We start from the raw sequence: 23,272 nt of genomic DNA on the forward strand, positions 1-23,272 counted from the left end.
CTTTTGAACCACGGTTTGAGGCTAACCTTAGGGATAATCGAGTGAAACCACCGGCCCAATTCATCTTCATTCCACTTGCGTTGCCAGTTTGCGATGGTATTTTTGCGGACTAAAGAATAAAATTCATTGAAGGCGATTTGACGCTGATAAATATCGCCTTCAATTGCACCTACCTTTGCTAATGAGTCAGCCCTCTCATAACCCGGAATGGAGCAATGTGAAGGGACCCAGATAAAGGTAATAACATAACAGCGTCTGGATAAAGCACTCAAAATTTCTCGTATTCTCTCAAGGAAGTACGGCGAGTGCTTTTCCGGCCTCACTGAACGGATAGCTTCGACAGAGCTAAGACTATCCGTTACAATGTAATAGTGTTCAACAGGTCGTGAGGCGACGCTGTCCAGCGCCCAGTATATCGCTGCCAATTCAGCAATATACACTGAGCAAGGATTCTGAAGACTGTGTGAGGTGCTAAAAAATTCGTTGAACACTCCAAATCCTGTGGACTCGTTTATAGTGGACCCATCAGTAAAGTACATATTATCACAATTGATACCCCCATACTTTTCATCGAAGATCGTTGGAGCGATCCTCGAGCGTTGGTAATCTGAATATCCATGGATATCTTGCTTCATGGACAGATCAAAATGCACAGAGGAATTGATGTAGTCAGGGAAACAAACACGGTTGGGAATATACGAAGAAGGATCAACCTGCATGGAGATGAATTCATGATATGAACTCATGAATCCGGAGTGGAAATTTAGCTCGATCAGCAGCTAAAAATTTCCGATCACCAATGGGTTCATGACCTTACACCGGATGAAGAACCGAAGAGATAATAATTTGAAGCGATCTTTTAGTGGGAGTAGGCCTGCCAAAACCTCGAGACTCATGGTATGCGTTGAGGGCATACATCCCAACGCTATACGGAGACAAAGATACTGAATTCGCTCGAGTTTAATGAGGTGTGTTTTGGCAGCTGATTGAAAACAGAAACTGCCATACTCCATCACTGAGAGAATAGTTGTTCGATACAACATTATAAGATCTTCTGGGTGGGCTCCCCACCAGGTGCCGGTAATTGTACGGAGAAAGTTTATTCTTTGTTGGCATTTTTTACTCAGATACCTAATATGGGCCCCCCAAGTACATTTGGAGTCGAACCAGACCCCAAGATACTTGAATGACATAGCATGAGTGATCGGTTTACCCAAAAGTTGAAGCTTTGGTTTTGCTGGTCTATGCTCCCTAGAAAAAACCACCATCTCTGTTTTCTCCGTGGAGAATTCGATCCCTAGCCCAATGGCCCAGGTTGAAAAATTGTTCAAAGTATCTTGTAAGGGTCCTTGCAGGTCGGATTCGTATGATCCTACGACAGACACCACTCCATCATCTGCAAGTTGTCTTAGGCTGCAATTTTGTGTAAGGCAATTGTCGATGTCGCTTACATAGAAGTTGTACAAAAGGGGGCTTAAACATGAGCCCTGGGGGAGGCCCATGTAAGAGACCCGACTTACTGCCGAATCTCCGTGAGAAAAGTTCAAATGTTTTTCACAAAGCAAGTTATATAACATATTATTCAATAGAGGCGGTAGACCCCGAGAGTGTAATTTGTCTGACAAAACCTCTATTGAAACAGAATCAAAGGCCCCCTTTATGTCCAAGAATACTGAAGCCATTTGTTTTTTTTCGGCGTAAGCCATTTGAATTTCTGAAGAAAGCAACGCAAGACAATCATTCGTCCCCTTGCCCCTGCGGAACCCATATTGTGTATCTGAGAGTAGGCCATTCGTTTCAACCCATCGATCAAGGCGAAACAAGATCATTTTCTCCAACAATTTCCGTATACAAGACAGCATTGCTATTGGGCGGTACGAATTGAAGTCGGACGCGGGTTTTCCGGGTTTTTGAATAGCTATAACTCGTACTTGCCTCCAATCTTCTGGAACAATATTATTCTCCAGAAACCGATTGAATAAATTCAACAAACGATGTTTCGCCACATCAGGGAGATTTTTCAGCAAGTGGAACTTAATTCTATCCGATCCCGGAGCAGAATTGTTACATGAAAGCAGAGCAAGAGAGAATTCTATCATCGAAAACTCGGAATCAAGATCGCACCTACCTTGTGGTATATCTCGAACAATGTTTTGCACAGGAGCGGAATCAGGACAAACCTTCCGTGCAAAATTAAAAATCCATCGATGTGAATATTCTTCGCTTTCATTCGTTGAAGAGCGATTTCTCATGTTTCGAGCCACTTTCCATAATTTTTTCATTGACGTTTCTCGTGACAAACCTCCCACGAAATTTCGCCAATAAGCACGTTTTTTCCCTTTGATTAAGTTTTTAAATTGATCTTCAAGGGCTAAATACGTTTGAAAATTTTCAGGGGTTCCACGTTTCCGAAAAGCTTTAAATGCATTCGATTTTTCTACATAAAGCTTGGAACATTGGCTATCCCACCATGGATTGGGAGGCCTTTGACGAAAAGTGGAGCCTGGGATGGGTTTCGTTTGAGCGCGAACCGCGCTGTCATAGATCAAACGAGAAAGGAAGTTATACTCCTCCAATGGAGGTAAACCATCTCTGGAATTGATGGCTAGAGCAATCGCGTCCGCATATTTTTTCCAGTCAATGTGTCTTGTGAGGTCATATGCCATGTTTATAGATTCAGAAGAATTCGACCCAATGGTGATGGAAATTTTGATTGGCAAGTGATCACTACCGTTGGGGTTCTGGATTACATTCCACTTGCAATCTAACGATAGTGAATTCGAGCAAAGCGAGAGGTCAAGAGCACTTGGGTTAGCAGGAGGTTTAGGTACACGTGTTGTTTCCCCAGTGTTCAAAACGGTCATATTGAAGCTGTTACAAAGGTCATATATCAACAATGAACGATTGTCGTCGTACTGTTCCCCCCAGGCAGTTCCGTGAGAGTTGAAGTCTCCCAAGATCAATCGTGGCTCAGGAAGGAGTGAGCACATGTCATCAAGTTGTTTGCGGCTAACCGCAGCTCTCGGAGGCCAATACAAGCTGACCATACAGAGGTCTTTGCCTCTGATGTTTGCAAGACAAGCAACAGCTTCGATCCCTCCAATAGGTGGAAGGTCAATTCTAAAAAATGAGTGGCACTTATTGATCCCCAAAAGCACCCCTCCGTATCTATCATCACGGTCCAAGCGTATAATATTAAAATCGTGGAAAGAGATATCATCTCGCGAAGAAAGCCAAGTTTCGGACAGAGCAAAAACAGCACAATTGAACTTATGAATTAAAAATTTGAATGTATCCAATTTAGGGATAAGACTACGACAATTCCACTGTAAAACAGTGATATCTCCGACCTCTCTATTTGAATTAGACATCAAGAGAGATAATCATTGCAAGGAGGGGCCATGTTTGCATCAATTGTTGCAAAATTGTCTTTAATACTGGAAGCATTGAGATGACAATGGTTCTGATGGAGTCGGAAACATTAAAACACTTGAATATTTGATTCAAAAGGTCAGACAACTTTATAAATCCCGATTGGGAAGTTGAACTGGACGGAAAAATAGGGACAGTTGGGGTTTTTGATGTCCCCTCGAGTGCTGGGTCGTTCGAAGATGAAATATTCCCACGGAAGCCAGGAGGAACCTGGTTTTGCTTGTCCGCTGCACTCGATTTTTTAGGCAAGCTAACAGAGGATATAACCGTGGGGACTTGTTCTTGAACTTTGGGAGTGGTCACATTTTTGCGCCGGGGATTCCCTTTGAAAATAAACGGTGTGCCCCCGCTAGCTGTGACCGCTTCCATTTCATCAACTGGCAACGTGGAAAAGGTATTGTGTGTTGAGATTGGTTGTTGTTGTTGTTGTTGGGTCAGTGGCGAAGCGCCCTTCAAAATTTCCGCAAATGTGCGCTTCGAGCGTTCCTTTAAAGAGCGCTTCTGTTTCTCCCAGCGACTCTTGTAATTTTCACAAACTGAGAGCTCGTGTGGGGATCCCCCGCAATATGGACATTTATGCTCAGTCGCACTGCAGGATTTCCCCTCATGTTGCTCTCCGCAAGTGGCACAGCGCTCCTTGTTGGCACAATAATCCGAAGTGTGACCAACTGACTTGCATTTGTTGCAAGTCATGGGCTTTGGCACGAAGAGTCGCACAGGTAGTCTCAATTTGTCCACCATAACGTAGTCAGGGAGGGCGGCACCAGCAAAGGTGACTCGAAAGGAGTCGGACGGCGTAAATTTAGTTTGGTCCCCATCATGGGAAAGTTTCCCGAGTTGGCGACAGTCCAAGATTTTCACTTCCATTGAGGGGAGTTTCTTGAACTTGCCTTTTCCTTCTGCTTTTATTTGTTCGCTCGTCAGACCCGTTTCAGTTATCACCCCCTCAATTTCTACGTTATGGGAGGGTATAAATGTTCGATATTCGAGAGTGAAATGTTGATCAGCAACAATCTCGTTTGCGTGTTTCCGGTCATTCACGACAACTCGCAATTTGTTCGGTCTAACCCTGCGAATTTCAGATACAGAAGTGTATCTGGCCAGATCTTTCATAATCTGAATCACGTTAAGGTTTTTTCCTTTCGGTTTTGGCCGGAGGAAAACAACCCACGGGCCAGTTCCAGGTGCATCTTCTGGATAAACTCTGACACGTGGAGCGGAGACAACAGAGGGGGAAGACGAGGACGAGTATGAGGATGAGGACGAGGACGAGGATTGGGTTGGATCGGAAGCATCAGAAGGGGGAAGCGAAATCGATGATGGGAGAGGGGGAGTGGAAGTAACAGTGGGTTGAGAAGGGAGGCTTGCAATTTTCTTAGAGGGGGGCTTGGTAGGATGAGCGAATTCGTCCCCAGAAGAATTATCTTCCTTATGAGGGACTCGTTTATGTTTTTTCCCAGATCTTGTATGAGATTCATTACAGAGATCTCCATCTCTGGAGATCCTCCACTATACTCCATTTTACAAAGATTTCTGTCTTATTTTTAATTTATTATTGATTTTAACAATAATCTCAAAAAAAAATAGCAAAAAAAAATTACAATAATTGATAATAATATTAAACAATGAACAAATGAATTGAATAATAATATTAATAATAAATATGTGTACCTTAATATAAAAGATTTTCCAATAATGCGCTCTACTGCCCTAATCAGGGAGAGACAGAGGCTACGCGCTACGGAGACAACACAATAGCGCAAGAATAGCTTACGGAGCCACGTGGTGATGAATCCCGTTTGCGACAGTCACGTGATGTCGATCCCGTTATGCCGAATCAGTTCAACAGCCGCAATCCGGTTCGCTGCAAGAGCGCTGGTTCCTTTGTTCCTTCGTTCCACTTAACAAAAGGTCAGGTCGAAAGCGGACAGCAATGACCTTCACTCGTACACGATTCACTCGTACCAATAGCACAATAGCAAAAGTGGCAACGCACAATACCGACACTGAACTTCACTCGTCAAGAGTTGGATAGCGAATGACCATTTTCCTTCGTTGATCGTATTGTTTTCACATATTCACATTGGAGAGCCTTAACCCTTCTCTTCGTTGGCCTAGGCATTTTGATTGATTGTAATACTTTTCCGTTTACTGTTTTTAAAAGCATAGGCAGCCGTGGCAGTGTTCCGAGCTCTGCAATACAGTTTTCTTATCCAATGTTAAAGTTGCTAAAACTTACATTATAGACCCATTAAACGTAAAAATTATTAAAAAAATCAGTGTCGAAAAATAACGATGCTTTCACCAATACAAACAAAACCATCACCGAAAATTGAAAAATGAAAATTTAACTTTCAGAGCACTAGCTCGAGTTTTCCGACGTTTTTCACTATACAGTGCGACAGCAGATGAAAATTGAATATCTTGTGAGTAATCGATTAGAGTTTGGTTGATATTACTTGATGGGAAGTGTGCGAAAACGATCATTTTATTCACACTGTTTCGCAAAATTATTGATTTTCGGGCTGTCAACGCGAATAGCGAATATTCCAGACACAACCCAAACAACAATTATGTTTTTCAAATCACTATGGGAATAATAGTAGAAATAGGGCACGGAATGTTCAGAGGTGTTCAGTCGCAATTTAACCTTCGATCAGTACAGGTCAATATATTGACTATATTCGATCACATTTCTTCAACATCATCGTGTGGTAAGTCTACTACACTTTGGAACTCCGTTCAGAAACCCATCTGAGCGGAGACAATCAGCAAGGTAATTTTTAGAAACTTATGCCACACAGGTATATCTTTCACGCTTAGGATTATCGAATTCAATCCACTTTTCATCGCCAGTCACAATCCGTTGGATGATTCCTTCCTTCTTCTTCCTTGGGTGAATTACTCCTTTTTGGATAGCAGTATTACACATTGGATTTTCCGGTTTTCCTACTGTCTCATATGGAACCCATTTTCTGATCTTCTGGATCTTTCCCATGGCTTTAAACGCATAGAGAAGGTTACTTGAATCCCATTCAGTTGAGCAGCGAATAAACTTTGTTCTATGATTTGTGAATAAAAGATGAGCGTAGATTCTTGTATATTCATTAAAAAAAAACTCGCAACAACTATGCAAAAACCTCATGCATTTTGTGACGTAACAACACGATGTTTGAGAGAACAAAAACAGTTTCCACAAAGCGTTGTCACGTCTTAAAATCAATGAAGCGTACTAAATATGACTTTGTCCGTATTGTAGCAAACTATATACTATTTTTATGTTAGTTCTTTCCTGAATACATCACTTCCCTTTCTTCTGCGATTTCCACTTCCCCTTTTGAAGATTCAACCTATAGGGGAAGATGATGGTCCTGACCCGACCGGTGATCCTGATCTGGTTGTATCTCAGGAACGGTGCTTCATACCGAATTTTCAGTAGTGTCAAATGAAAGGTATCGGAATGTTGACAATATGGTGACTTTTTTCGTGCACTTTTCATTCTAGCGTTCTAGCGCCATTGCTTTTCATTTTCATTGCTTCAAAAACAGAACAAAAATATTTTGACCTGTATGGAAAATGAGTTCAATGTTCTTTTAGATTATCTTTGGGAAACCTGAGAACACCTCTGAGAACGAATCGAATCATCGATACATTCTGTGACTTAACGCACCCAATGTTTTCTCCAATTTATCGTATATCGGTACATGCGACTGTGAAGGTTCTTCCTGGGTTACCAGAAGAGGCAACCGCGAAAAACGGACCCAAATCGATCGAACGAATGAATCGGATGAGAAAACCGCAAATGCGGAATGTCACATCTCTTCCATGTAGGTTCCACGAGCTAGGCACATGGTGTTACGAATATGGAAAGCACCTTAAATGAAAAAATCAAATTCCACTGCAATCAATTTGGGCAGTCGTTTGTTTTAATGTCTTCCCCAAACACTACATTGTTAACCACTCAGGGAGGTGTTACGCCATCAATTTCTTCCACAGCTTCTCCATTTTCTGTCGAGGGGAAGTGTGAAAACAATCTTTCCAAGGGAAATACAACATAGAATTAAAAATAAAAATTCTCCCTCCCTTCACTCGCGATGAAGCACTTGACCTTGTTGAGCTGGTCCTGCTTTTGCGTGGATGAAATGAAAATTTCCAACTTGCAGCGCCGAGTCGGATGTAACGAACGGAAAAGAACCCTGTTGAGAAGTATCTCAGGTGTGGAAAATGCTGTTAATTGGAACTGCTCGAACGAGTAGAGTGGTTGATGTGTAGTGCAAGAGAGAAACGACCGTAGGAGCCGGATGATCCATTATTCTCCTATGAGATGTTCTTGGTTTATTTCTTTCAACACACTTAAGACTTGGATAATTTAATTGCAAAAAAAAAAAAATCGCAAAAGAGAACAAGTGAGAATAACTATTACACTTTTGTTTGTGGAAACTTTCTTCGAATTCAATTTCACTCTATATTCGACATTTTTTTAAATTCTTAAAACCTCATCACGGTTCTCTATCGTCAAGGGAATCAAACATGACGTAAATTTTTCCGGCCTTGCGTGCGCGTTTGTTGTTTTGATGTTTTCTTTTTTGACGATTTCATCATCGTTTTTCACTTACTTGAGACAATACGATTTTCGCCCTCCGCCCTCCACTCCCCCTCCCCCAGAACTCTCTGTTAAGCCACTTAACTCGCACCACCACCCGCAATGAGGTAGGAGGTGGAAACGAAGCGAAAGAAAATCCACGAAATAAAGTTAAATTTAATTATAAAAATTGTTTCGCAGAGCTGCTTCCTCCGTCGGTGCCGCTTCTTCTGTGTCCTGTCGGCGTCGTCGTCGTCATTGTTGGACAATTTGCGCGCTGCTCAAGATTCCACAGACCAGCACCGGTCCGCGGTTCCCCTTCCATTCCGCCGCCAGCGGTATTGTCTTATGAACGAAACAATTTATTTTTTTTTTGCTTCCTGCGAATATCGTACTTACTTTTGACCAAGCGGGACTGAGTCTTTTTATTACTAGACGGGTAATTATTTCAGATTCAGGCGTTCGTTTTTATGGTTTTTTCATTTTTCTTTTTTGGGAGAGGAGGACAGGAGCGATTGTGCGGGAAAGGCTATTCTTGATAATGAATTATAACATTGCACTTTCCGCGCTTTTAAAACATTGCATGTCTCGGAGACTGCATTTGTTTAAGGTACACCGGGGCAATTTGGAGCGGTTTTTTCAAAGTTAGATTTGAAAGCTATTATAAAAAATCACAAAATGACTAAATTTAAATCTGTTGCAACATAGAAAGGCTATGAGTGACGACCTTCGGTACAAAATAGAGATTCTAATTGAATGTTCCGAAAAATATTATTTTTGAAAATGTTTAGTTTATTTTTGCGCTATTTGGACGACCTCTAATTGAAAATTGTACCAAAAATTTCAGTGTATTCATAAATTACATACAACATACTAAGGTATGTAATAACAATGATTTTCTTTTTGTTTTAATTTACCAAAACATTAAAATCTGCAGCAAAGTGTAAAAAGTATGTAGGTTGAAATGACATGAACAAAAAAACATGAAGTAGGTTGAAATGCTCAGAGATCTATGCCAAAAAAAAGAAATAATTTTCTGTTTATTTCACAAAAAATTAAAATCACTACACTCAGTTATAACTATTTGATTACCAGACGTGCAATTCTGAAAATATTCTCAATGAAAATCCGTGTGCGCTAAAATGTTTGTTTTGATTTCACAAACGACGAAAAGTTGCATTCCAATATTCTTGATATGTCTGACATAAGGTGCAATGATGGGCACAAGAAAAGAATCTTCCCCGATTTTTTTTTTTTTTTTCCCTCCTCTCACCCCCATCTCTAAGAAACTCATACTCGAGCTTCCTAGAGTTGGTCTCCTTTTTTTTTGTTTCACAGGACGCTACAACACTTAGAGGTAAGAGTACAATACATAACAATTAGTACCTGTTGGATCCCAGTGAAGTGATATTCTTTTAAGGGATCCAAAAAGAGTGCACAATTAAACTAATTATTAAGATCAGACTACTGTATGTCTACTATTATGTCTGTCTGTCAGTCTGTCTACATAAAAAATTGAAATATCTATATTAAAAAAGAGTTAATTTTCGTCTTCAGGAGCAATCGCAGCTTTGCCCTGAACAAGTCTATACTGGTTATCGACCTGATATGCGAAGGTAAACTGTTGAATAGCGACGGTCCATTAAAAAGAAAACGCTGTTGACCAATGCTAGATGTTGCTCGAGTTCGTAATAAGTGTTGTGCTTGTCGTGTAACGTAATGATGACTCGCGGTGGGGATTGTCATGTTATGGTGTATGTTGTTATTGTGTAATATGTTATGTATAAGTTTCAAAGACTGAAGTTCCCGCAATCCAATAAGAGGCAAGATACTGTGAGTCTCATTTTGATACAGGTCTAGAGTTGAGTACAAACTCGGTAGCCTATAAATTATTTTAAGACACCTGTTCTGCAATGTTTGTATTTTTTTAAGTCTTGTTTTGCATGTATAGCCCCAAACCAGTAGCCCGTATTGGAGTTGAGAATGGATGCATGCAAAATAGAAGTTAATCAGAGCTTTGTGAGGCAGGAAAGGTGATACTCTCTTCAAGATACCACAAAGGGATGCGAGTGTACCAATATTAAAAGTGTTTTCAAACTTTTCAGCATTTCAGTCGTTACTCCGTAAAAGTAGATAATTAGTAGACCATTTTGTCATCTCAGTGTCGTTAATTCTTTTTTTAGAAAAACAAAAAATGGCCTTTGTTCGTAAATGAACATTTGCCATACTCGGAGTCGCCTTTTCTTGTTAAACAGCTCGAACTTGGCCTCGTCCGAGCAAATAACGCACTTTTAGAACTCCAACGGCGTGTTGATATGATCCCTCGCAAACTGCTTTCTAATCACCAACTGAACCGCACCACGGCTCACTCCATACTTCCCAGCAATGTTTCGTTGAGATTCCTTACGCTGGAAGAAGTCACACACAATCAAATTTCGGACCTTTGTTGAGGTTTGCTTTCCACCCGTTTTCCGGAAGCTTCCTCAGCGTCAAAAACACGTCACTATGCACGAAAACTTGATTGACTAAACAGCGACGAAAATTATGTTTTTGACGTAGGACTACGTCTTTGATTTGTATATAGGGGGGGGGGGGGGTCACTCTACGAAAAATATAACGAAAAATTAAGAGTTTTCAAATGCATATTACGCAGAATCGTTCATACGATATATGTTATAATATATACCATTAGACGCCAAATTTGAAAAAAATTGAAATGCGTTCATTCTGCCTGAAAACCCATCATTATCTTTGACGCTTCACTAACTCTTAAAACGTAGTCAATGACGCACCGTTCATTTTTTCCACCATGAAGTGTGTATGGGAGTGATGCCCATAGACTGCAAACGAATATTATTTTACCTAAAAAGCTACTACTCCCGATGACTTACAATATCATAGCTATCCATTAGAAATTAAGCAGTTTTGCCTGAAAATCTCACGAAATCGTAAGTATTTTCAACATTTCTTGTTTTTTTTTTCTTATTCAATGTAATAATGACGATATATAATTTTTGTTCACCGATCCTACCATTCCCCCCATTATGTGTCACACTGATATTCATAAATAATTTTCAGTTAGACAGTTGAGCTTCTAGCAGGAAAGCTAATTTTTTTTGTTCGTGGCAACTCGTTTGACGGTTATGAGTACATATAACAAACGGCTCTTTTCAGTGCTACCATTTGAAGTTTCAATAGAGTCAAAATAACATATTTCTGAACAATGAAAAGAACTACATAAAAAATAATTGTTCCGAACTATCACAGTCCTACGTCAAATTTCCGTCCGAGTTCCTAGGCTCAGACCCTTCTACTTTTGTCATAACCAGCTGTCACAACCGAATGGTGCATCGATGAATAACACACTGTAAAACAAATTTACGTAAGTGGATTTTTTATGGCATACCCTAAAAAAAGGAACGAAACTAATTTTTTGTTTTTCTAAAAAACAAACACATCAACGATACTGCACTGGAAAATGGTCTACTTTAACTCAGTATCGACTGAAATACCGAAAAATTCGAAAAAAACTTTTAATGTTGGAATACTTTGATTTCCGGGCTGGTTTGACTTTTTGTGCCCATCACTGTAGGTTAATATGTATTGCTTACTGAAAAAATATATCACTCCCGATGGAAGTTATGGTTTCCGTTTTAACTTACCTCGTGTCTCGGTGTATATTATATGGATTATGTGCTCAACATTTTCGGAGTGGAGAGGAATCAATGATTTAGCTTGAAGCCTTCTATAAAACCTGATATTGAAAATAACGCTGAGAACCTTGAAATTTCATAATTTATTGAAATTAGCAATCAATGAGCATTTCAGTGATTGTAGATCGATTGATTCAATACAATACTTTTTAGCGTCATTTTTGAAATACTGCACCCCAACCGCTGAAATATTTCACTGGATTTCACTGACAGCTGATCATGCTAATTTTAATTCGTGTTGACGGCAATGAGCTTTGTTTCACGAGTGCGGTGGGAGTGTCAAAGATAATAATTGATTTTAACGCGGAATGCACACGTTTTTAAAATAAAAATAATGAATGGAAATTTACTTCTGCGTGTCAAATTAGTATTCTATGTAAATGAAAAACATTTATTTTGCAGGTGCTAAAAAAAATTCATGTGAAAATTGTATCTGAAGACAATTTTATATTATAACTAGCTGCCTCGGCGAACTTTGTCCCGTCCAAGATTGATTTTTTGACATGAATACTTTCAAACATTCATGTTTTCTTACTAAGCGAACGCTCGTGAGTTCAATCGCAAAACTTTTAATCGAATGATTATTGTTTGACCCTTTTCACTTTATTCCTTTCCTGTAAATTCTCTAGTAATACTACGAAAATATGGGTCATTATAATATACTTAAAATGATTTTCAGACACAATTCTCGTTCAAGATTCTTCAATCCCTTGCAAATAACATATTTTTGCGTTGCACAGAATACATATTTGATACAGAGAATATTACAAAATAAAAACAGCTCAATTCTTTCTTCGAGTTTTGCGCCTACCAACACATTTGGTGATCAATTTTTATTTATATAGTTAGAAGACATAGGAAAGCCTGAAAATCCATTTCCTTTTCGAACAAAGACAAATTCATTTGTCTTCGAATTTTCCGATTTTTCTCTCCGCACACAAAACAAAATACAATAAAAGGAAGATAATAATTTCAAATATTAATATATAGATATATATATAAGTTAACAAGTTAAATGAATTTCGGAATAATAACGTAAGCCACTGAACGAATTGGAGGGTCGATGACAACTGAGAATTTACTTTATTGCCTATTTTCACAGAGGTCTGATTATTATGGTTTCCTAACTGCCTGTTAAGCTGTTTCTTATTGCGTGCATTCTGGGTGTCGTTGTTGGTGCGTGGTCAGCTTGTTAGAATGTGTGTCAACGTTCGTTCGTTCGATGACACATTGGTTCACATCGTGTGGCGTGGAGCGATCGCTTGTTGTTGTTGTGTTGTTGATATCGGGATGCTCGATAAGTATTGTGGGTGATCCTTTTGTAACTGCTCCCTCTTCTACTTCCGAAAGTCCCTTTTCGGAATCTCGTTGAGTTTTTATACGACGTTTTCCTGCTCTCATTCAAAAACAAAGGTTGTAGGTCCTGAATACGATGACGCTGCTATAAGCAACAATGATCATGGAGACGGTTGACAATCCTCCGAAGATTCCCCAAAGTTTCAAGTCAAATTCGTTTTGCCTGAGGTAGACATGTTTCAATGTTTCTCTGTTGCTGATAGTTTGATTATTTACGTGTGCGATATCGTAAATTTTCTGAAGTTTCCAGTATACTTTGACATTATGCATTGCTCCCTGGATTATATCTAGCTTGGCAGTATATTCACTGCTGTAAAATTTTTCTTCATTGAAGAATATTGTGCAGTTGTCGAAGTTGATTAGAAAGTTTCCTTCCAATGTTCGATTATCTGGTCCACATGTTGATATTAAAGTTTGATTTTTTGCGTTGCGAATGAGAAGGTTGTTTTCAGAAATGAGGTTTTGTAGAGTTTTATTTTGTGTCTCGGAAACACATTCTGTTTTCCTACCGAAAATCAGTGAAACAACGCATTTATCTGTAAATTCCTTTAAATTCGATGACCTTTGTACATAATCTTCAGGATTCGTGGTGTTATAAAGGGTATTCTCGTTTTTTATAAGGTGCGTTGGAGTATTTCGTATCATCTGGTTTCTTTGTACCAATGGATAAATTCTAATGACAGTAGACGTTCTGTTTTGTAGCTGAGGTACACTCAAGATGTATAACAGCATCTCTTTGTAACGACTATCTTGGGTGTTACAAATTGAAGAGCTTCGTCAGGTAACTGTATTTCTATGCCTTGATTTTGGAGCAGGGTTCTTATCACGGATATTTCATGGATAGAGAGCATTCGTCCGTTAATCGCTGATGTTTTTGATAAAATAATTGCTTCTTGAATGTCTTCCAACAGGGTGTTTATTATGTCGATGTTCAAAATAATAGTGATCACCTTCAATTCATCCAAAATGATCTTTACTGTGTGTAGATTAGATGTAATTTGATTTACTGCATTCGTTAGTGATTTGATTCGTTCATTGATCTGGACGTTAACTTGATATTGCTGGTTGTTTTGTTCAATAAGGTCGTTCATTGTTGAGTTAATTATTCGCAAATCCTGAGCGTCCGGTGATCCTGCGATCCACTTCCACCCATATCCTAAGCTGTCCCATCGTTTCTGTCTACTATGATTCTGCGGTTTGATGTGATAGAAATTTGTGTACAATTTTTTTATCCTATATTTTATAATGTTTGTTAATGGATTTTTTTCTTCAAACTTTGTGTAAGATAAGCTTGTTAATAAATTAACAGTTTGTTCTATTTCATACATATCAATCGGATGGATGATCTTAATATTCCCTGTCTGCACCCTACACAATTTCTCGCTGGTTATCAATAGGGGATTTTCGTACAGATTTTGTATGTGTAATTGGGATGAATTTGTTATACCCAATAGGCTGATGAACAAGAACCAACATATTTTGAATTTCTGAAATTAAAGGATAGTACCTCATGTTAGAAGTGCATAATAATTTGCAAAATGTTTAATTAAAAAAAATGTTTTACAATTTTCTTTTCCGTTTAATTTTTGATTTATGTAGTTTTATGTTCCTATGGTCAATAAATGTTTTTCTTCGATTATGTCTGACATTCTGCCTTTTGAACTTTGGTTTCTTCTTTTCTTTTATACCTTGAACCTTGCTATAAACAGTCTCGTTTTCTACTAAATATGGTTCTCCAACTCTCTTTTTGTTATGAGCTTCATTAGTTTTATTCTGATAAGCCTCTAATTTTTCAGTTATTTCATCAAATATTTGATTTCTATTCTCGAGAATTGTTTCAAGATTAAGGGGTCTCTCTTGTCCATCTTTTATTCCGTAGAAAATTTCTATTGATTTTAATTTTGTTGCACTGTGAATTGTTGCGTTATATAGTGTCGTGGATATTTTGTAGATTTCTTTGCTAGTTAGATCAGGATATTTTGGTCGTACGCAGAGAAAAATCTCATTGAGCGTTGAATGAAAACGTTCTACGATTCCGTTCATTTCACTGTGATTGGAGGGTGTGAAATACATTTCTACTTCGAGTCTTTGTAGTAATGCTCTAACTTCAATTGATTTAAAAGCGACTTCATTGTCGCAAACAATCATTCTTGGGGTACCGTATGTTGAAATTAGTTTAATGAGGCCACGTTTGACGTCTATAATCGATCTCGATTTTATAGGGATAAGCATAGCAAAGCGAGATAGTTTATCCACAGCGGACAAAAACAGATCGGGGGAGGAAATAAAAATGTCAAGATGAAGTATATCCAATGGTTTTTTAGGAATGGGAGTACTAGAAAGTTTTATTTTATATGGGTTTCTTTAGTACTTGTTCTCTAGACAAGTGGAGCAGAGATTTATGTATGTCTGAATCTTTTTTCGAATTTGTGGAAAATAATAATTTTTAAGGATTACCGCATAGTTCTCATCTGCCCCTCGATGTGCTCTCTGATGTGTCTCTTCTATGATCCTGTTTTGATCCTCGTTAGTTAGCACGTCCTGTAGAATAGATTTAGTTAATACAACTTTGAAAAGTTTATTACGTGAAAAATGATTTTTATATATCTCTTGTAAGGTACTAACAACACTTTCGGGACACAATATACCTGTTTTTTTTATGGTGCATGTATTCATGAAAAATCGTGATAGCAGTTCTGGAATCGTAGTCCGGCCGTGAAATCGTTGTTCTATAGACTCCTGGAAAAATTAGCTCAGATACGTTATCCTCTTGTTGTCCAATTTTTAGAACTATCTGGTTTTTGAAATAATTTAGTGGAAGTTTTGTAATTTTGATAAGATCACTATCGTCAGCGTCTGTAGAATGGGTTGAATTGTCATCCGAGGATTCATCAAACTGTTCGTTGTAATTTATATCACTGTTTATCCGCGATAGTCCATCGGCAACTACATTTTGCTTTCCTGGTCTATGACGGATTTCATAGTCAAATTCTTCTAAACGAAGCTTCCAACGTAGTAATTTGTTATGGGGATCTTTTAGGATCCTACCGACTGCGCCAGTTAACAAGTTAAATGAATTTCGGAATAATAACGTAAGCCACTGAACGAATTGGAGGGTCGATGACAACTGAGAATTTACTTTATTGCCTATTTTCACAGAGGTCTGATTATTATGGTTTCCTAACTGCCTGTTAAGCTGTTTCTTATTGCGTGCATTCTGGGTGTCGTTGTTGGTGCGTGGTCAGCTTGTTAGAATGTGTGTCAACGTTCGTTCGTTCGATGACACATTGGTTCACATCGTGTGGCGTGGAGCGATCGCTTGTTGTTGTTGTGTTGTTGATATCGGGATGCTCGATAAGTATTGTGGGTGATCCTTTTGTAACTTATATATATATATATATATATATATATATATATATATATATATATATATATATATATATATATATATATATATATATATATATATATATATATATATATAGGGGAAATCCATTTGCATATGAAGTAAAATTCTAACTATACACGTGCGTAACATGAGCAAATTTATAACACATGCGAGTTGGGGCTCTTTTGCTATTGACAAATTCTTCCACACAGTAACTCGATGTTGATAGTTCTTTAATTGTTTCCATCGTTGATCGTATTTTTTTTACACACTCGCGTTGGAGAGCTTCAAACATTCTCTTCGTTGGCCGAGGCATTTTGATTGAATGTAATATTTTCCCGTTTACTATTTTTGACAGCAGAGGCATTAAACGTAAAAATAATATCTTGTGTGTAATCGATTAGAATTTGGTTGATATTTCTTGATGGAAGTGTGCGAAAAGTTTAATTTTTTACACACTGTTTCGCAAAATTATTGATTTTTTTTTGCATATCGGGCGAGGGGTGAGAGAGGGAGATGAACATCATCGTCGAAAGATACCTGGGAAGAATATTGATAATATGAATAATATTTACCACAGCACAACACTAAACAACAATCATAACAATAACAATCAATACCAACTAGCTTATCAAAGGATAGGAACGGATGGAAAAGCACCCGCTATACAAAGTGTAATTGTTTATTCGAGATGATGGCGGAACGGTGTCGGAATCTGGATGCGACATTAGTTTGTATGAGGCGAACTATCCTCTATCAGATTAGTCGGTCCGCAGGTAGTTGTAAAATGGCTAAAATTTGTATGGAAATTCTTTCTTGGCGGTATTTAATTACTTGAAGTACCTTGTCCTAACCCCAATTTAAACTATTTTCTATGAATTTTCAGTCATTCTAACCAAAACTTACCATAATAATATAAACTTATCTTTAGACACAATTTTTGTATGGCAGTTTTTCACAGTTTGCAGGTATAAGTGATTTTCATTTCATTGAGAATTAATTTGATTTGGAAAAAAAACATTCATAATTTTTATTTTAAAAATGTTTGCATTCCTTCTGCAAACCCATGTTGTCATGCAAATTCCCTCCCTCAATTTGTAGTACGAAGCGTAATGCCGTCAATGCGGACGGCGAATGTTCTAGACGCAACTATGGGACCAATCGTATAAATAGGGCAAGAAATATTCAGAACAGTGTCAGTCACAAATAAATCAGCGATCAGTATAGGATCAAGCGTCTTGATTATATTCGATCAAATCTCTTTTCTACTCTGCTCAGAAACTTAGCTGGGCGGAGACATATTTCATTTTTCTGACTTTCTGACCTTCCTTCAGAGTTTCCTAAAATATTCCGATTTTTATTCTCCGCTACATTGATCTATCGGAAGAGACGAACACTACAAAATGAAGACGGCTCAAATCGGACCATTACTTCCTCACGATTCGCTTACCAACACATTTGTCCTTCCATTTTTATTTATATAGATAGATGAAGAATTTCAGTAAAGTAATTGAAAAACAATCTGCAGAACATTTTAAAACTGGATTCGTGTCCCTCAATCTGATAGTGACTTTCGAGTTCTGGACCCATATCATTCGTTCTCCAGATCTTGTATATTTCCAACGTAGGACCCCGGAAACTCTCCTGGTATAATGCTTGAAAAGATAGCAGGGCATAGCAACAGAAGCATGCATGAATCACAATTCTATTCTTCACATCAAACTTCACAGATTGGCGATCTAACGTACAAATCTACACCTAGGTGGCGCTGTGATGAAAGTGATAATGGTTTAAAATTTTGCCATGTGAGCTTATGGAAGGTTTGTAGTTCTTTCCACAAATTACAATGTTATAATCATAAAAGATTATTTGATTGACGAATTTACGCAAAGCTGAATCAGCTCATGCGACATCTACATTAGAGCTCAGAACCACAAAAGTGAGGGTGTTTGTTTATTTTACGCACTGAAAAGTAAGATTCGGTGGTGATTATTCATTTTATTTCAATTTAGATTCATTTCAGCCAATGAATGTCGTCAGTATATGGTAAGAAAGTTGGAGTTTTGTATATTTACGATGGTTTCAACACGCGATTTGACCAAAGTAATAGATAATCTTCGAAAATTTTAAGTTTGATAATGCACACCGGTTATTGATAGTATGGATAATTGCGATAAAATCGATATCATATCAATTTGGCTGATATCATTGATTATGTAGGGGCCGATACGAGAAGGATTTGCAGTATTTTTAGCGCAAAACACCCTATTCATAGTTTACTTAGTTGAAAAAAATAAAGTTACAATACTTACAACAAGCCATTCCTCTTAATGTACATAGCACATTGTAAAATGATGATTTTCTAACCTTTTCAGCGTGAAAAGAATACATGAAACCGGGAAATTTGAAGATAAATTCTGATTTTTCTAGAAAATTCGAACGAAATTCATACAAAAAAAAACAAAACATCCTGATTTTACTCGCTGTGCCATCTGGTTGCAAATCCAACGTAAATTCGTCAATACCGACCGTTGAGCTCAGAAGAAGATTCTTTTTAGAGTGAATTAATTGACGAATTTACGCAAAGCTGAATCAACTCATGCGACATCTACATTAGAGCTCAGAACCACGAAAGTGAGGGTGTTTGTTTATTTTACGCACTGAAAAGCAAGATTCGATGGTGATTATTCATTTTATTTCAATTTAGATTCATTTCAGCCATTGAATGTCGTCAGTATATGGTAAGAAAGTTGGAGTTTTGTATATTTACGATGGTTTGAACACGCGATTTGACCAAAGTAATAGATAATCTTCGAAAATTTTAAGTTTGATGATGCATACCGGTTATTGATACTATGGTTAATTGCGATGAAATCGATATCATAGCAAACTGGCTGATATAATTGATTTTGTAGGGGCCGATACGAGACGGATTTGCAGTATTTTTACCGCAAAACACCTTATTCATCGTTTACTTAGTTGAAAAAAATTAAAGTTGCAATACTTATAACAATCCATTCCTCGTAATGTACATAGCACATTGTAAAATGATGATTTTCTAACCTTTTCAGCGTGGAAAGAATACATGAAACCGGGAAATTTGAAGATAAATTCAGATTTTTCTAGAAAATTTGAACGAATTTCATACCAAAAAAAAACATCCTCATTTTATTCGTTGCGCCATCTGGTTGTAAATCCAACGTAAATTCGTCACTTCTTCACATCAAACTTCACAGATACGCTTTGCTTTGTCGTTTCAAGTAATAACACTGAGAAAAAATAAGTAATAAATTTCACACGTAGAAAAAATCTGTTCCAATCTGTACTTTATGACGAAAATCTGTAATTTGTATCGTACAGAATCTGTACCGAAAATAACGAAAAAATCTGTACCTTTCCAGATAAATCTATACGTGTGGCAACACTGTGTACAACTGTTATCGCGGATATTCTGGAACAACAAGTTTATATTCTTCCGAGTTTTCTTGAATTGAGAAATCGTTCAAAGTGTCACCCAGTCAGTTTAAGGTCTTCCTTGGGGTACTGTTTTCTTACACTCGTTAATTCCAATTCTGTTCAACTACATGGCTGTGTTTGGGTTGCCAAAAATGTAGACTGATCTGTACCTCTGCAGATTTTTCAAACTTTAAAAAACCTACAACCTGTGGTTACTTTATGCACACCTGGTATTACTGACTGATTAAATAGTGCAACAAGTTGCACATATTAGCCCTTCGAACACGATGAATTCAAACCCCCGTTTTGGGAGGATCGAAAAATGATACATCAGCAAATGTTCGACAAGTGGAACAAATCCACAAGTTCTAGAAGAAGATTCGAAAACATGGGAAAACGTGTCGTACGAATTGGAATGTCCGAGCTACGATGCGCTGTACTGCTAATAGTGAAACTCCTCTAGCTCCTGTCTGTCTGTCTGTCTATCTGTATATCTCACCGAAAACCGTACACAAATGTTTTCAGCGAGACAAACACGAAAGGAGGCCATCCTCCCAACGTGGTAGGGTGACTGTGCGGTCACCTAACTTGGACCAACTGACATCGGCAGGTGTGTGTGCGAGAGTGACTAAGCCGCCACTAGTACTATATAGTCATGCACAAAGACTGTATGAGGAGCAGAGTCCAAATCGGACCCCTTCACAAGTCATTTGAGTGAAATCACATTACGCGGAATGGGGGAAAACATCTCCACCAATGCGTGCAACGGTATGCTTTGGTTCGAGAGAACAGATGCCGAGATATTCGTCAGCAGTCCGGCATTCCCAACCTATTCATCCGAAGATTCGGACAAATTAATTTCTTTCATTGCGCTCAGAGAGAGAGAGAGAGAGAGAGAGAGAGAGAGAGAGAGAGATAGAGAGAGAGAGATACAGAGAGAAGTAAGCATTCCGTCCTATCGCTACATTCAATCAAACTCACCACGCAATCTAATTTGAGTTATGAATAAAGATATAGATGCCGTAACACCAAATTTATGTAATCCACTTAGGTCTCCGCTTCCTTTTCCGTTTCCATGTAATCATCATCATTTTCATTCTCCTCCCATCTGTCGACTACAGCCGGAAAATCGAGCCGAACCGAAATCCGATGACCGGCCACCTGAGTAACGGCAGCAACCCCAACTGTCGGATCCGTCGGCTTCGAATAGACTTAATCAACAATTCCACTCAGCTTCGATCCATTGATTTGTGCGTCTTCGGTGTGAAACCAGTTGAAAATCTCTTGCGAAAAGCGCCCACGCCCACGCCCCATTCTCCTTTTTTCTGCTCCCGAATCGATTGAGATTCTGTGCCGGCAGGCATCGAAATTGAAAATTCGCAAGTCGTAACACGCACGTACGTCAGTCGTCAGCATCCCCCATTTTTTCCGCCCCCGACCACCAACAGTTCGGGGTGGAATGGTTGATTGGTGTTTGAAATCGATTCAAAAATCTATTCTGTAGCTAGTAGGTTACAAACGCGGCAGCGGCGATAACGACGTTTCGCAGGAGTTGGAAATCCCACCGGAAGCGGTAATATAATAGAAACAGTACATCTTATGAGAGTGCAGGAGAACGAGAAGAGAAGGAAAACCCCGAGACGGGAGAGGGCGTCCTTAGCGAAGGTGATTGCTCAATTGCACTTCCTAATCGCGCCCAGCCGATAATGACTATCAAGTAAATTGGTTTTTCTGTCGCTCCATTTCTGCTCCGACAATTTTTTTTGTGCGGTGAGGGCGATTCTTTAAAACCTTGGCACCGTTATCGATTGACTTTCGGCGTTCCGCAGTGATTCTAAAAATAATCGGTGCAAACAAATATGAACGTTCTGAAAACTAAGCCCAAACACAATTGTTCCCTCTTGAATTATCCCTTTGAGTGCTTCTGCTATCCCTTATAGTACATTTTCAAACACTAGAAATTCGTAAAATACAAAACACTTCACACCCACCCGATTCGATCGTTGGCAAAGTTGTCTAATATAGGGTAATAATATTATGTTTCGCCATCTTAAACGTACTTTTTTGTTAAATCAATAAAAAAAAGTTTAACATTTTTTCAAAAAGATATTTTTTTCATTTATTTAATTATTTATTTATTCATTTGTTAAAATTGTAAATCAAAACAAAACAGTAATCTGTAAAGAGCTGCTCGATGTAAATTTACGTCTGCAGAAAATCCGGTTTTTGGGGTATTTTTCGTTACGTGAGCGTTTTACCATCACTTTTCTTCCAGTTTATCGGATCAGCGGTGAAGTTTTCTCTTTTTTTACTCCAGAAATGTTGATGAAAAAAATACTAATCGAGTCGGGTAAGACGGACACTCCACCGAAAGTAAAGACAAACATTTTGTTTTGAAAACAATTTGATCATCTCCCCCTTTTTTTTAACATATGCTCACTAACTACGTTTGCAAGAGCAACCAGAAATCATGGAAGAATCGGTAGAGCGGTTCTCAAAACGCAATCCAAATGTGTCATTCCGAATGCCGGAAGCTATTTTGAACATGAAAAAAAGAGAAAAATTACAAGCTCCTCTAGGTGATTTGATTCAAGCCTTTTTGTTTGATCATTCTTAAGGCTTATTTGAAGACATCCAAAACTTAACGAGTACATAAACTAAAATTTAAGTTGAAACATAAGTTTCTGCATAACTCAAGAACTAATCAAGCAAATGGAACTAAATGTGGCATATCGAGTTTTAGAAGGGCAAAGAATGTTTTTATGGTGGTCTCGAACCACCTCATCTCTAAAGAGGGGGAAGGAGGGTGGTGTATGATCTGTCATGCAAATGAAACATATATTCCTGCGTAACTCAAGAACTAATCAAACAAATGGAACCAAATTTGATATGTGGTGGTTTCAGGGGGCAAAAAATGTTTTTATGATGGTTCGACACACCTCCACCCTCTATAAGGGAATTAATCAAGTGAATGGAACCAAATTTGGCATGTGGAGGTTTTAGGGGGAAGAAAGACGCTTGTATTGACGATTTCGGAGCAGTTCTGTAAGGTCGGCTGCACACGGGTCATCTGAAACTCGACCTCAACATGACGAAAGTTGGGAGCATTTGAGATCGAATAAGAGTTCGCATACGGGGCAACCAGTCCATTTTCATGCGCGTCATTTTCTGTGGTTCGTTATAATAATGCTAGTTGTAATAATAGTGGAAATAGTAAAACAAGTGAAGTCGCACATGCTTTCTAATACAACAAATAGCATTCCTCCATTCCATTCAATTGGAGTGTAAGCTTACGTGGCATGGCTTCTGGGAATGTAGTTGCTATGCCTATTTTCACGTCGCTCA

The 23,272-nt window shown here is 38.4% G+C and overlaps 2 protein-coding genes across 7 annotated transcripts in view; one reads left to right on the forward strand and one right to left on the reverse strand.

Moving 5' to 3' along the window:
• LOC129762268 (serine-rich adhesin for platelets) overlaps positions 1–23,272 on the forward strand; it is a 481,936-nt gene that overhangs the window by 77,665 nt on the left and 380,999 nt on the right. The window lies entirely within an intron of this gene.
• Positions 12,822–16,204, reverse strand: LOC129762271 (uncharacterized). Of its 2 annotated transcripts, XM_055760386.1 has the most exons (3): positions 16,132–16,204; positions 15,541–15,979; positions 12,822–14,570 (listed from the first exon to the last, which is right to left on the reverse strand). In XM_055760386.1, the coding sequence occupies exons 2-3, from the start codon at positions 15,757–15,759 to the stop codon at positions 13,797–13,799; spliced, it is 993 nt and encodes a 330-aa protein (XP_055616361.1). In that variant the 5' UTR covers positions 15,760–15,979; positions 16,132–16,204; the 3' UTR covers positions 12,822–13,796. The 2 variants fall into 2 exon arrangements, with proteins under 2 accessions (XP_055616361.1, XP_055616360.1); XM_055760385.1 differs by lacking the exon at positions 16,132–16,204 and having other exon boundaries at positions 15,541–16,100.

The sequence above is a fragment of the Toxorhynchites rutilus genome, chromosome 1, assembly GCF_029784135.1.
Source record: "Toxorhynchites rutilus septentrionalis strain SRP chromosome 1, ASM2978413v1, whole genome shotgun sequence".
NCBI lineage: Eukaryota > Metazoa > Arthropoda > Insecta > Diptera > Culicidae > Toxorhynchites > Toxorhynchites rutilus.